The 15,453-nt window shown below is 50.9% G+C and overlaps 1 protein-coding gene across 1 annotated transcript in view; it reads left to right on the top strand.

Moving 5' to 3' along the window:
* Positions 1-292: 292 nt before the first annotated feature.
* The window catches only part of ASAP3 (ArfGAP with SH3 domain, ankyrin repeat and PH domain 3), a 43,338-nt gene continuing 28,177 nt past the window's right edge, over positions 293-15,453 (top strand). Inside the window, 1 exon segment of the mRNA XM_024554366.3 lies at positions 293-631. Within this exon segment, the coding sequence (XP_024410134.2) occupies positions 503-631 (129 nt within the window). The 5' untranslated portion in view covers positions 293-502.

Below are 15,453 nucleotides of genomic sequence, written 5' to 3'. Positions count from 1 at the left end.
TGGGAGGCCAAGGGGCGGAAAGAAAGGGAACGGAGCCTGGAGGGTCCCGGAGAGCCGCTGCGGATCAGAGGAGCTTCAAAAGAGAGGGTGGGGCGGGGCCGACAGGCAAGGGGCGGGGCGAAGGAGCCCAGTGGGAGGCCGGGGGCGGGGCAATGAGCCAGGGGCGGAGCTCTCCGGGGCTGGGATACCAGGGGGCGGGCTGAGGAGCCGGAGTCGGGCCTGCGACGGCTGCTCCGGCAACGCTGGGAAGAGAGGCTCGAAGGCTGGGGCGGGGCCGAGAAGAGGACTGGGTGGGGAAGCTCCGGGCTCCCGGGACGTGAGAGGACTTGGCGGAACGCGGCTAGTGCACTCGGGGGCGGGGCGCCGCGAAGTGGGTGGGGCGTGCGGAGGCCTTGACGGCGCCCGCGGAGTGCAGGGAGGCCAGCCCAGCTCTGTGTAGCGAGCGCTCTCTGCGCCCTGCACCCCACTCCAGCAGCCCCGGAGCCCCCGCCCCGCGCCCACCATGCCGGAGCAGCTCAGCGTCGCCGAGTTCCTGGCCGTCACCGCGGAGGACCTCAGCTCCCCGGCCGGGGCCGCCGCCTTCGCCGCCAGGATGTCCCGGTGCCGGGGGGCAGCACTGGCGCGGGAGGAGGTGAGGGGGCAGAGGAGGGAAGGGTCCGGGGTCCCGGCAGGGCCTCGCCTTGAAGTTCGTTGGCGTGACCGGAGCTGTGTTGGCCCTTACCGCTTCCCAGAAACCTGCTCCCTCCCTAGATCTGTGAGAACCGAGTGCATCTCCAACACCCGCGTCTTCACTCACCGTCGAGGCCTTGGGGAGGGCTGGAGGGACTGTTTGTGGGGGGCCTCGAGGTCACCTCGGTGACAGACTTCACAGATCGGGGGACGTACCCCCATGATCTTGGTGCCCTGCACCATCGCATGTGTTTGCTCAGCTCCTCACTACATCTGTCTGGATTTTCATCCTCGGAGCCCCACAAGTTTGGCTCCCAAGTTACTCCCCTTCTGGGAAGCAGGCCTTCCCGCCTCAGTCATGAACTTACTTCTCCCCGGCTGCAGGGAGGCCCTCTCCCCCTGGCTGCTGGCTCTGAGATTTGGCCGGGGTTTGTGGAATGAATGCGAATGAGAAGGCTCCAGGAGACAGGGTTCACCTTGGCCTGGCTGTTGGCAAGTTTCTAGTCTCCACCTCCCTCCCCTCTCCTCTTTGTCTCTCCCAGCAGCGAGTCCCAGGCCTTTTCTTTCACCCCTACCGGTTGCCCCACCCCGTTCCCCTACTCTTTGGAGTTCATTCCTCTCCGACCTGCTGCACTCTCCCGGGCTTCCCCTGCAGGGAATATTCTAGGACAGACACCCTGCAGCTCTGGGCCAAAGGAGAAAAATGTGTCTTTGCAGCTCCCTTCCAGAGGATGCCCTGAATTGGGGTGATGTTTTGGACGTCAGCCATGCCTCTCACCTTCCACCCTTCACCAGAAGAGGATTGAGCACCTACTGTGTGGCTCACACAGAGCTCAGTAGTTCATGATACCCTGAATCAGTCTCTTGGAAAATTTCTCTTCCTCCTTTCCTCTGGCAGGCTGAACCCCCTTCTCAGATCTGTGTCTGTCCCTTTGTCGTGGGTGATGGAGGACTGGGGAAAGAGCATCAACTCTGGGGGAGGCAGACTGTGTTCAGATTCTGGCTCTGCGGTTGGCCAGCTGTGTGCGCTTGGGCATGTGACCTGGTTTGTTTGAGCCCTGCTTTTGGCATCTGTAAAATGGAGATAATAATATTTACCTTACAGGGCTGTGGTATTATATGGGGCAATGCATTTAAGGCATGCGTCTCGATAAATGGAATGATGATCAAGTGAACCGATGGACCTCTTTAGACAGTGACTGGGTCTCTTTTGTCCGTTTCTCTCACAGAGGCCGGCCTAGCGCTTTGCACATAGTAGGGTACAGGTTTTAATTTAAATAGCAGCCAATGATCTTGGGCTTCCTCCTTGGGCAAAACCAGTAGCTTGGAGTCCACCACCTAAGAATATGAATAGTATTTTACTGGGAGGCTAACAGGGAAACTGCCACAGAGCCTCATCCTGAGGGGACAGCGCTCTGAGGTTTCCCCATAGTCTCACATTTCATGACCCGGAAGTGCCATCTCTACCCTTAGGGTTGTCACAGTTCACCCTCCTCTCTGGGTTGTTCATTAAAATGTTACATCAGAACCAGAGTAGGAGAAGGGGCTGTACTATGAACCCTTCATCAGGGACAGAAATGGTCATTTATGCCCGTGCATCTGGCCTTGCCCGGCTTGGTGCGTGTAAGCAGTTGTGTGTGCCTGGAGGCGGGTGGGGGGGAGCCCTTGGATGGGCCTGGGGGCCGAAGCAGGCTCAGGTCAGGGCTCAGCTCAGCCCCAATTCAGTCCCGACAGAGCCGGGTCCCCTTTGCCTTTGGGACTTTGGTGTGGTGCGCACAAGGTTCATTTTTACAACAGAAAGCCTGTGGCATCCAAACACAGCTTTACTCTCCAGCATGTCACTGCCCCAAGTTAGAATCTGACCTTTGGATTGGACTTTCCTGAGGTTTCCTGTTTGGTTTTGCATTTGTGTTTATATTTACAGGTAGTTTGAAGCTGGCATTTCCCCTCCCCTTTTCTGGGCATGACTAACCCACCCCCAGGCTTGAAGGGGGGTGAATCTGGCTGAATAAAAATGCAACTGATTCTTAAATCAAGTCTTCCAACCCCAGCTGGTTTCCTGGGGGTCTCTGTCCTGGGACTTGCAACCCTCTTTTGCAGTCCTGCTGGGAAAGATCCTGAGCAGGTCACAGGAATCTAGAATATCAGTGCTGAGGAATCCTTTAAGATAGAGACAGCCTAGGAAGGCTCTTCTTTGAGATGGGGAACTGATGTGCCAAGAGTACAAAAAATAGTCCAAGTTCCCACAGCTGGGTAGGGGAAGAACTGGCATTTCTACCCAAATGTTCTAGCCTCTGGTCCTATTCTCTTTCCTTCTAAAGTCCAGCTGCCTGGCTTCCCTATGCCACTTCTCTGAACCTCAGTTATTTTAACCTCAAAATGGGTTTGCTCGTCCCTCCTTGCTTACCTCTCTGGGTTGTTAAAGTTTTTTGTTTTTAATTGTGCAACTCTGTAGAATATGAGGGAGTCTTAAGAAGACAGATCATCATTCTGGCAACCACCTTTTTCCTGTCCTGGCCCCTTTACATCCATCATCTAATTGATGGTTACAATAACACAAGTGAAAATGGGCCCGGGGAGGGGAAGGCAGTTGCCTTGTGTCACCTAGTGGGTCTGTCTGACTCTAAGTCCTGTCCCTTTCTCCGTGCCATCTCTATGCTAGGTCCCAAGGACATTAAGATGCTGCTCTCTCCTGCTGGCTGGCTGGGGAGATGTAGCCTATCTTAGAGAGATAAGTAGGAACCCTAGGAATCTGTCCTGAGTGCCCAGAGAAAGGTACAGTCAGTACCATAGAAGGCCAACAAGCAGGGCAGGGAGAGAGCAGTGAGGATTGGTACAATCAGGGAGAGCTTCCTGGAGGAAGTGACACTTCTAGATGGGTATGGGTATTGAAAGAGGGAAGAAGTTTACTTTTTTTCAAGATTTTATTTATTTATTTTTAGAATGATGGGAAGGGAGGGAGAAAGAGAGTGAGAGAAACATCAGTGTGTGAGAGATACATCAACCAGTTGCTTCTCGCATGCCCCCAACAGGGAATCTGGCCCACAACCCAGGCATGTGCCCTGGCTGGGAATCGAACCAGCGAGCCTTTGGTTCTCAGGCTGGTGATCAATCCACTGAGCCACACCATCCAGGGCAGGAAGAACTTTATTAAGTGAAGAACATAAGTGAGTGAATTTTGAGAATGGTGGGAAAAAAGCATATTTGGGAACCAAGTAAGCCATTTTGACCAGTGCTGAGAATTCACGCTGTGTCATGCGTCTCACGCCGCTAGTCAGCTTCTGTCTCCTTGTGGGTCTCGAGTGAACCAGTCCCACCATCAGTAGGTGCTCTTCAGAGGCTTGTGTTTTATATATATATTTTGAGATTTAATGAAGCTTTAATTGCACAAAAGATAATAATTTTTCATTAAAAAATTTAAAAACCTAACTGAAAGGTCTAAAGTCACCTCTGACTGTGTCTCACAATCCCTATACTCTCCCCAGAGGCACTTGCTGGGGGGTGTGCGTGTGCCCCAGTGTGTGCCCTCAGAGAAAAATACACAACCCAGGAGGGAGTGGTAGTTAGGAGGAAGATTTGCCTACGTTGGCATCCTGTCTTAAAATCCACAGGTTTCAATTTTATCGGAGTCAAATCCATCTTTCCCTTTGTGACTTTTGCTTTTTTGAGTCTTGTTTAGAAAGGATTTTATTCTTAATTCTTCCTATTCTTGTGAATTTTACATTCTGCTTTGTCTATATTTGTTTTACAAGGAAAGAATAGAAATTATGTAATCTTAGAGGTTGTGTGTACGAAACCTAGAACCCCTCTCAAGCTGGCTTACACGGAAGGGAAATTTGTTTTAAGGAACCAGAGGTGCCGCAGGGGGCTGAGGAGCCGTCAGTAACAGTAGACCTCTCCAGGGCCTCAGCGGAGGCTGGGAAGGCGGTCAGAAACAAAGGCAGCTGCTTCATCCTTCTCTCCGTCTCTTGCCTCTATTTCTTTCTGCTTATCTGAATGGCGCTATTAATCACTTGTCATCACACAGACCCCAAAGGGCATAACACAATATTCTGGGGAAGACAGGCACCTTTAGCCCCCACGTTCACATAACCACACTGGTCCAGCCCCTAAAGGTAATCAAGCCAGTCTTGTGTGCCACATCCAAGTTCTTGGCAGAGAGGCTAATGGCCTGGCCCAGTTCTGGTTTGGCTCCAGAAGGCCTGTCCCCACCCTGGTTTCATCCGCAGAGGTCATGGAGAGGTAGATGCAGGCAGGGGAAACGTGGTATAGAGATCTACACTGTGGAGGGGTTGCAGGGGTGCACTTCTCAGAGAAGAGGGCCTAGAAAGATCCCCGCATGTGTCCACGGCAGTTCTGCTTCATTTGGCACGATCTAGGATCTGGGGAGAGGCACCGTGCTCATCCTGTTTTGTGACCACCTAGTTATCCAGGTATAGATGAACCCCAGTTTGGAAACCTCAGGTGTAAGAGAATTTAAAAAATGGACTGGAGAGCTCAGTGGATACAGCACAACGTGGAGGGCCTTGAATGCTAATTAGGTATTTGGGCTTTTTGCTGGGCAGTAGGGACCCGTAGACGCAATCACATTGGAATGGCTAAGGCTAGTCCTGTGAGAGACGCAGCAGCCAGCATGGTGTCCGGGGACTGTTCTGTGCCAGGCCCTGTTTTCAGCAGTGAGTAACACATAGCCCTTTAAAAGAGATGCTGCATTGAGCTTACAGTCATCTGGAGAAGACGGGTAGTAAACAAGTAAACACACAAGTCAGTAATTGCACGTTATGATAAGTGGCATGAAGGCTCATCCTCCTGGCCAAGGCCTCCCCTGAGGTTTGGTCCTGTGTCCACATCTCTTTGCACGCTAGAGATGCAGAAGGAACCTCACCCCGGGCAATCTCACCCACATCCACGGCTCCAGTCCTCTCCCTCCCGCCTTTAGATGACTCACTCATTTGTACCTCCAGCCCAGACCCTCATGTCCAACTGCTCATTTGGCTATTCCACTGAGACGTCTCAACCTGTCCAAAACCACACTCTTGACTAAGTTCCCCCAGGCTGGCCCTCCCAGTGTTCCCTTCTCACTGAGCGCTACCTCCCTCTATTCTGTTACACAGTGCAGAAGTCTGGCACTCCCCATGCGCATTTCACCGTGGAGGGTCATCAGTTTCACATTCTAAGCATCGCTGCGGTCTACCCACTTCTCTGCACTCTGCCCTAGTCCAACCCACCATCACCTCTCCCCTGAACAACTGCGTGGCCTCCTAACTTGGCTCTACTTTTACTCTAGCTCAGTTCTCCCTAAAAGCTCTGCATCTCTCTCCTTTGCAGCACACATCATAGGTAAACTTTACACTTATTTGTATAACTCCTTTCTTAAAAACCTGATGCTACTAGTTATTTGACTTCCGGGAGAATAGAATGTATCTCACCATGGCACCATAGTAGGTTCCCAGAACACACTGGTTGAATAAAAAGTAAATAAAAGAAGAAAACTAAAAAGGAGCATTCGTAGAGAATAATGTGAGGGTGCTGCAGAGGGAGGGACAGCGTAAGCAAAGGCCCTGAGGCAGTGAAGAGCCTACAGTATTTGTGACACTGGAAGCGGTCCAGAGCAGCAGGAGCATGGCGATGGGCAAAGGGAAGGGCGGCGCCAGGTGAGTTTGGGAATCTAAGTGGGGGGGATGTGTTATGTTCAACCTTCGAAGCCCTGATAGCAAATTTGGATTTTATTTATTTTGCAGGCAAGCAACAGGATCCAAATTATATTTTAGAAAGCCATAGCAGCGGCTGTGTAGAGGCTAGACTGGAGGGGGCAGGAGAGGGCCCAAGGAGGCTGTTGCAGTTGTTCATGGAAGAGATGATGGTGGTGTGGATAGGGCCATGGCTGGGGGAGAGAGGGGGCAGATTCTACAGGTATTCTATAGGTACACTTGACCCTTGAACAACACGAGTTTGAACTGCGTGGGTGGATTTTTACGTGGATTTTTTTCAATAAATACTGTAAATGTATTTTCCTCTTCCTTCTGATTTTTCTTAATAACATTTTCTCTAGCTTAGTTTATTATAAGACTATAGTATGTAATACATATAACATATACAATATGTGTGAATTGACTGTTTATGTTATCAGTTAGGCTTCCAGGCAACAGTAGGCGATTATTAGTTCAGTTTTGGGGGATTCCAAAGTTTTATGTGGATTTTCGACCGTGCAGGGATGCAGGGGTTTGCGCCTCTAACCCCCATGTTGTTCAAGGGTCAGCTGTGCAACCCCGCACTGCCTAACGGCATTTCCGTCAGTGGTGGACTGTGTATGATGGAGGTCCCATAAGATGATAATGGAGCTGAAAAATTCCCACTCCCTGGTGACATCGTGGCCGTTGTAGTGGCTCACAGCGCAGCGGTTCACAATTGCCTGCAGTATTCAGTACAGTAACACGCTGCATAGGCCTGTAGCCTGGGAGCGGTAGGCTGGACCATAGAGCCTAGGTGCGTAGGCTCTACCATCCAGGTTCGTGTAAGTGCCCTCTCTGAGGTTTGCACAATGGCAGAATCATCGAACGACTCTGTTCTCAGAGTGTGGACCCGTTGTCAGGTGATGCGTGACGAGTCACATCAAGATGTGTTGATGGAGCGCATGTGAGAAGTGGTCAAGGATGGTTCCCAAATCCCTAATGGGGGAGTGCCATTTTCCCTTCTCAGGAAGGGGGAATCTGGGAGAAGGACAGGTTTGGGGGAAAGTCAAGAATTCTGACTGTGCATCTTACAGGCCTGTGAGACGTCCAAGGGGGGATGTCAAGAAGGCGTTCGGATGTATGAGTTTGGAGATCAAAGGAGTGGGTTGGAAATACACATTTGGGAGTTGTCGGCATCGAGATACTGGGTTTCAAGCTTGCATCTGTGTCAGAGTCACCTGGCATCGTTCCCAGAGAGTCCCATTCACTAGCTGTATCTTACTTGGGCTTCTTATTGCAAGTAACAGAGACCATCCTGAGGTGATTTAAACCGAAAAGGAGTTCACTGAAAGGGAATACTCAGCAGTTCACAGAATTTCTGGGAAGCCGGAGACTGGGGTGAGGCATCAGGCAGGATGTCAGCCAAAATCACCCCACTGAGCCAGTTTGGCAAGGATACTGCTACTACATACTAAATATCATAGCTTGCACCGCCACCGTGCCCTGGAGACTGGGCACCTTCAGTGCTGTTGCCAGCAGCGTAAGAATGGATGTTCTACTCTCTCTGCTCCTGATTCAGAGTTTCCAGTGAGTGCCTCTCATTGGCCAAGCCTAGCTCATACACCTGGACCTTAGCTGCAAGGGAGGCTTAGAAAAGCAAGAATTTGGTCTTATCAGCTTTTATAGGAGGCAAAGTCTTCCAAGACTTGTGCAGCAAGTAATTTCCCAGACTAACAAAAAAAAGAAAGAAAGAAAGAAAAGAAGCCAAATATCCTTAGCAGGTTTGCCAGCATGCAGGAGGGTATCTGGGAATCTTCATTTTAACAAGAATGCCAAGCCCTGGCTGGTGTGGTTCAGTGGATTGAGTGCTGGCCTGCGAACCGAAGGGTCGCCGGTTCAATTCCCAGTCAGGACGCACAGCTGGGTTGTGGGCCAGGTCCCCAGGAGGCTCACATTGATGTTTCTCTCCCTCTCTTTCTCCCTCCCTTCTTCTCTCTAAAATAAATAAATAAATAAAATCTTAAAAAAAAAAAAAAAGGTCCATGAACCACATATGCATACATTGCATTAGCTGGTATTTAAAGCTGTGGGAGTGGATGAGGTCACCCAAGGGGAGGAATGAAGAGGGCCCAGGCACAAGCTCTGGGGAGTTCAGTGTTGAGAGATTAGGATGGGAAGAGGAGTTAGTAAAGCAGACTGAGAAGGGGCTGCCAGGGAGGAAGGAGGGAAATTGAGAGAGCACCGTGCCTCAGAAGCCAGGAAAGGAATGTTTCGATGAGGGAGCTCTGTCACATGCTGCCTACATGTCCAGAAATAAAATTAAAAAATGGCAGCCATGACCCCTGGCTTTGACAATATAGAGAAGTCATTGATGCCCTTAAGAATCGATTTAGTGCTATTTTCCCCTCCACACTGGCCTGGACTGATTTCAGGAGGAGGCAGATGAGAAGTTCTCCCTCATGTAGGGGAGCAGAGACCAGGATCAAGGGAATTTTCCAGGATGGACTTAGTATCCAGCTCCGCTGAGCCCAGCCTCTTCCCATACCAGCTGGCTCTGTGCAAGGGTGGAGGGTCTTCCCAGAGTTGTCAGCCTTGAGTCCAGTCTCCCAGAGTCTCTCCCCCTCCTCAAATTTCAGTCTTCTGTGCTTAATTTCTTCCCTTGTGTTCAGCTGTTTCTGGCCAACGAGGTGACGTAGGGAGGTTTGGGAACTTTAGGTCAAAGCAGAAGGAAAATGCTTTCCCTCAAAGGTAATTTGGTAGTACAGGCATACCTGCGAGATATTCAGGGTTTGCTTCCAGACCACCGCAATAGAGCGAGTCTGGCAATAAAGTGAATTATAATCTTTTTGCTGGTGGAGGGTCTTGCCTTTAACTTGTAAAGAATGCAACATCTGTGGAGCACACAGTAAAGTGAAGCACAGTGAAGCCACGTGCGCTGGGTTAGTCCGGAGACAGAGCTAGGCATGCCCTTCCATGCGCTCAGTGCTCAGGCCTGGAGCACGGGAGTTAGTGAGGCCCGTGGCGGCACAGCGGGTTCCCCACGACTCTGGGGCAAGGTTCCGGGCTCTGTGTATCTGGGGAACATTGTGATTGGGCCTCAATGTGGAGGTATGGAAGGCCGAGCTGGGAATAGCTGCTAAACGTTCTCTAACTCAGCTGGGTTTTGACCTTGACCGCGTTTTTAAGAACTTCAGGCTCCACCCAGACCTACTGAATCAAAATCTCTGAGGTGCGAGGCCTGGACCAGTGAGCAGTCCGGCAGTTCCCCCGTGACTCTGAGGAGCAGTCAGGGTGAAAACAGTTGTGGTGAGCTACTTCAGGCCCACTCAAGATTAGTAAGCCATTCAGCTCCTCCTGTTGAATGCCCCCTGTGTTGGGATGGGAGGTTCTCAGAGCATGGTTCTGAGAGCATGGGGATGGTAAGTTCTGAGAGTTGGAGATGGTAGGTTATAAGCATTTCTCATATATTGATTCATATAATCCCCTTCTTCGTCTGGGAAGAAAGACTCAAGTTCATGAAAAAAATGATTGTCAGCCCACAGCCTATGGGCTCGCGCCTGAGGTCTGTACAGTACAGTGACTGAAATCAGGTAGACCTGGGTTTCAATTCCTGTTGGTTGTGAGACCTCGGGCAAATGACTCAACCTTCTGGAATGTCAGTTTCCCCATCTGTAAATCAGGAGTCATAATAACAGTCTTATGGGGTTTTTTGAGGGGTTATATATAAAATACCTAGTATATACCTGGCACGTAATAGACATTGAATAATTTTTTTAAAATTCCCTTTTACTGAAAACACAAGTAGACCTGCACACGGGGTAGTTAAAGGGATCAGGAAGCACACAGAGAAAAGGGGAGATGCCCATGACGGGGATGACGTAATTACCACAAGTGAGCCCTAAAATTGTCCGTGCAGCCCTGGCGCCAGAGCAGAAGGAGAACTCTTGCCAACCTCGGGGGTGTCCAGGAACGAGTGACTGAACCTAGTTCTGGACAAGGCAGGTTCTTCCCTCCGCTCAGCCCTGCCTCTCTCCGATCCATTCACTTCTTCATCAGACATTTGAGAGCCTACCCAGTCCTCAGTCCAGCTGTCATTCATTGTAATTCCCTGGGTTGCTTTTAGGGAGATTTTCAAAAACGGAGGTGAAATTTGCTATTTCAACTGTTTTAAAGATACAACTCAGTGGCTTTTATTCACAGTGTTGTGCAGTCATCACACTAATTCCAGAACATTTCCATCAGCCCCAAAAGGGAAACTGTGTTCAATAGCAGTTACTCCCCACTCTCCCAGCCCCTGGCAACAAAACGTCTCTGTGGACTTGCCTGTTCTGGACGTGTCATGTCAATGGAATCCTGCAATATGTGGCCTTTCGTATCTGGCTTCTCTCAGTTAGCGTGATGTTTTCAAGGTTCTTCCATGTCATCTGGGTTGCCTTAAAGGCAATAAAAGTAGGGATGGCAAACACCAGGCAGTGTTATACGCATTTCCGATATATTGATTCATATAATCCCCTTAAGGAAGCAAGGGCACAGAGAGAGAAAATAACAAAGTAAACAGGGTTGCCGGGTAACCTACAGGAGCCCATGCAAAATCTGGGGCACACTTATACTGAAAACTTACTCATTGATCATCTGAAATGCAACTATGGCTGTATGTCCTGTGTTTATTTTTGCTAAATATGGCAACTCTAGTAGCAGTAAGTGGCAGAGCCAGGATTTGGACTTGGGCAGTCCAAGCTCTGGGGGTGCTTCTCCTCACTCCACTGGTGACACCCGGTTGTCCCTTCCCCCCCTCACAGTCTTTGATTTAACGGGTCTCACATGAGTCTCTGGCACCCTTGCTTTTTTAAGTGTTCAGGTGATTCCACTCGGCGGCCTGGGGGTGTGTGACTCAGGCCCGGGAATACAGAGATGTCTCCCAGACAGGATAGCTGCCCTGTACGCCCAGCACTGGGCTAGGTGCTTCAGTGCTTGCTCACATTCGGTCTTATAAGATAGGTGCTCTTATTGTCCCATTTGACAGATGGGGAAAAGAAGGCTCAGAGAAACTAAGTCACTTGCCCCAAGTCACACAACTAAGAATTGCAACCAGAATTTGGACCTCATAACAGTGTGATGTAAAAGCTGGAGTCCTTAACTCCTGCTGTCTTTTCTGTGTTTCCATAGGGCCTCGCTAATATCCATTCATTCATTTACTCATTCATTCATTCCACAAACATTTATTGCTGCTCATGTGCCGTTCCTTATGCTGGAGGCTATGGATGCAAAAGTGAATGAGCCAATCCCTGCCCTTTTGGAGTGTTCAGAACTCGGGCATGTCGGGTAAATAAGGGCCACGAGTGCCCTGATTAAAATGGGCACAGGAAGGCATATAGGTGAGAGAGGTGAGCTCTGGAGGGGTCAGTTCTGTGTGGTAGATACAGGGGTGACCTTTAAGCTGAGTCAGGAAAGATGAAGTGTTTACTAGGCAGAACAGGGAGGCCTCTCCAGGCAGTGGGAGCAATGTGAATAAAGGTCTGGCAAATTGAGGAAATTGCACAAAGTTGAACAGGGCTGGGGTTTAAGGGATTAGTGATGGATATCAAGTCCAAGTGGGGGCAGGGAGGGATTCGTCCAGGCCTGCAAGGTGGCCCCGAGGATGGGAAGGCATGGGACCCTTTGCCACTCAGTCTAGGAGGGCAGGCTGAGCTCTCCCCACAGTTGGGTGGAATTCAGGGCTTGGGGCCAGGCTGGGGTCAGACCGGAATCTTCGGCTGTCTGTCTGCAGAGTTCTTGCTCTCTTAGCTCATCCCTGCTGAGCAGTCTCCTGAGGAAAGTTCCGGCCAGGAAACTTGGGGTTTGCAGAGGCCTCAGCATATGGTGAGGGTGAGGCTCCCTTCCTGCAACCCCTCTTCCTCTCCACTTCCCACCACCCTGCAAGGAGCGGCTGGTGAGGCTGAGCTGGCAAGGCTGGGGAGAAGTCTGTGGGGGCCCCGCAGAGGGGCACACGGCCAGTCACGGGCTCCAGCAGTGCAGGAAGGAAAAGAGTGAGAGGCTGAGGGATCCTGAAATAACAAATGTCAGAGCTGGCAGGAGCCTGCCACGTCACCACCTAACCTCTTCAGTCCAGATGAGGAGTCGGGCCAGGGAGGGATGGAGACTTAGCAAGGTCACACCAAAGGCTGGGGCTGGCCTCAGGTCCCAGCTCCCAGGCCTGCAGTATAGCTGCTGCAGGGCCTGTGGGCAGGCAGGCAGGGCTGGGAGGGGCTGCCCCTTCCACATGGGTGTGCAAAGGGCAGCTGGGAAGAGCCCTGCTCACCTGACACCTGACCGGCCCAGCGTGGACTCTCAGGTGCTGGGGCTGGGGGCTTATCCAGACGAAAACCATTTGGAGACTTTTGCTCCTGCTGGTGGCTGAGGTTGGAGTAGCCTTGCAGGTATGATTAACCTTGATTTTGAGTCTCAGAGCCTTGACCTCAAAGGGTGTTTAGAGTTCATGTCCATCAGCTCTAAATTGTACAGATGGAGAAACTGAGGCACAGGAGAAAGGAACTTCTCAGAGGGGCTAATGGCAGGTGCAGGTCTAAAATTCAGCACCTTCCCTCCCTCGAAGTATTTCCGCATTGCCTCTCAATGCCCAGCATCCACTATTAGACAAAATGTGGCCTAATTCAATCTTCACAGCAATCCTTACAGAGATAACTGGGGCTTGGCAAGGGGGCATTTACCTTGTGGTTTGCTCTCGTGTGACAGTGAGAGAGGGCTCTGGAGGCAGACGGCTCTACGCTTCCTAGAACCACCTCCATGAGCTTGAGCCAGTTGCCTAACCTGCCCCAGCCTCAGTTCCCTCATCTGTAAAAGGGGGAGGATAATAACTACCTCCCAGGAAAGCTGGGAGCAATAAACCAGGTGCCTGCCCCAAAGCCAGTACTCAGTAAGTGGGCGGAGGTCGGATTCCTGTTAGTAAATGGGCTCATCCTCAGAGCTCGGAATCGAGTCCTTCCTGTTGGGTGATATGCTCTAGGCCGGACTGGCCATCACCATCACCCTGTCATGCCTAGTAGACAAGGCACAACCCCTTTCTCCCACCTGGACAGGAGTCTGCTGCTGAGTCCCAGTGCTGACCTTTCTACCACCAGAGTTGATCGAGTCACTCCTCTCCTGTTGAGAACCCTCCAGGAGCTCCCCATCACTTATGGGATAACATGTAGAGGTTTGGACTAAAAGCACAGACTCTGGAGCGTGACACCTGGGCCTGAGTCTAGGTTCCACCCCTTGCTAGTTTGTGTACAGATGGAGCCTGGGCAAATGCCGTAACTTCCCTGGGCCTGTTTCCTCATCTGTGAAGCCTCCCGGGGGTGTTGACAGGATTACATGCAATAATGTAAAGTATGCCGTGTATTTAGAATGAGCCTGGCACATGGTAGGTGTGATACAGGAGCATCTGTGCAGCTTTCTTTGTGAGCATGGTCTCCCAGCAGGTCAGTCCCGCCCCTGCTGCTCACCGTTTCCCCTCTGGTCCTGCTGGTAAGCGCCTGCTCCAGTAAGTCCTGGCTGGTCCCCAAATGTGCCCAGCACTCCTACCAGGGACTTAGCAGAGGCGCCTCTCCTCTCTGAGTCATCTTCCCCGTCCTACTTTGCTTCATCAGTGTCTCCTTTTTTTCGAGGCTCTGGTGTAGCATCACTTCATCCTAGGGTGGGGTGGGTGCTCCTTGTCTGTGCCCCCACACAGGTTTCTCTCCTGCTCCGGGCTCACCAAGGCCTCCTCAGCGCTTAGCAAGTGTATCCTTGTCGCCTTGTGAGCACCTTCAGGGCAGCGCCTGAGCCCGACATCTCTCTCTCCCAGCCCCTGTGAGTACAGCCAGGCACTCAGTATGTTTGAATGAGCTCCTACTATGTGCCAGTGACTCTGTTAGAGACGTTACCCCAGCGGCTCCCCTGACATTGGGTGGGGAGGAGCAGGTTTGCAGATTTGAGATCCTGGAGTAGACGCTGTTAAGGGAGTGGAGCTGAGCTGGGATTGCCCAGAAGCAAATACTTCTCAGTCCCACCCTTTCCCCTCCTTGCTGGCCACCCAGGAAGGGCCCCGTGGGGCTCCCTGCCTTGCTGTGGATCTGGTGTTTGGGCAGGTGGATGAGAAGAAGCAGGCTCAGCGTGACATGAGTAGGACAGCTCATGTCTGCATGGTGATTTGATTTGCAGTGGGAGGGGGCTGGAGCACATTCCCATTTTGCAGGTACAAATTTGCTCAGAGAGGCAGGGGCTTGCTCAGGGTCTCAGAGCTAGTAAGGAATTGGGTCCGGCATTGAACCCAGGTCTCCACTCTACATCCTGTGCTCTCCCTACAGTGTGTCCTCTTTGTAAATATTTAGGCCACAGCACTTGGCAGCCACCTTTAGCCAGCAGGTCAGCTAAACCCTGCTCTGCCTCCCCCGCAAGGACCCTCCCACCTGGCCCTTGCCCCCGCATTGGTCATGGGCTACAAGCCCTCAGGCCATCTTCTCCAAAACCCACTCTTCCCCACCCGCTCCTCTGTTGAAAGCCATGCCCAGACAGCTGTCCACTGAAAAGGGCCAGATCAACATACTAAGGTGTCAAGGATGAGTTTCAGGTAACTTAGTGCCATGGTTCCCAACTTTCCTGAATATAAGGGGCTCCTGTCTTCTTTTATTAACTTAGTATTTAGACATTTTTAAACATATACAAAAGTAGATTCACATAACTTCAATGGTTAATATTTTGCCAGTTTAATCTTTTCATCTACTAGCCCTCATTTTTTTCTGATAATGGAAAACTTCGAGTATTCAGAACAGCATGAGCGGAATGATGAACCGCACCCCCCATTTACCTGTAACCCCATCCTGCCCTCCCCACACCCCCACCTACTTCCCTGACTCTCATCTTATTTTGAAGCGAATTCCAAACATCATAACACTTAAATATTTCAATATGTACCTGTAAACAGTGAAGACTTCTGTTTAGTTTACATAACTACAGTACCATTATTGTACCCTAACATATTAACAATACTTCCTAAATCATCAATTACCTTGTTTTCAGATTTCCAGTTGTCTCAGAATCATCCTAACTCTCTTTCTTTCTTTCTCTCTCTCTCTCTCTCTTTTTAGAGAGA

The sequence above is a fragment of the Desmodus rotundus genome, chromosome 3, assembly GCF_022682495.2.
Source record: "Desmodus rotundus isolate HL8 chromosome 3, HLdesRot8A.1, whole genome shotgun sequence".
Taxonomy (NCBI): domain Eukaryota; kingdom Metazoa; phylum Chordata; class Mammalia; order Chiroptera; family Phyllostomidae; genus Desmodus; species Desmodus rotundus.
Note: the sequence above shows the minus strand (reverse complement) of the source record. Positions and strands in the feature narration are given on the sequence as shown.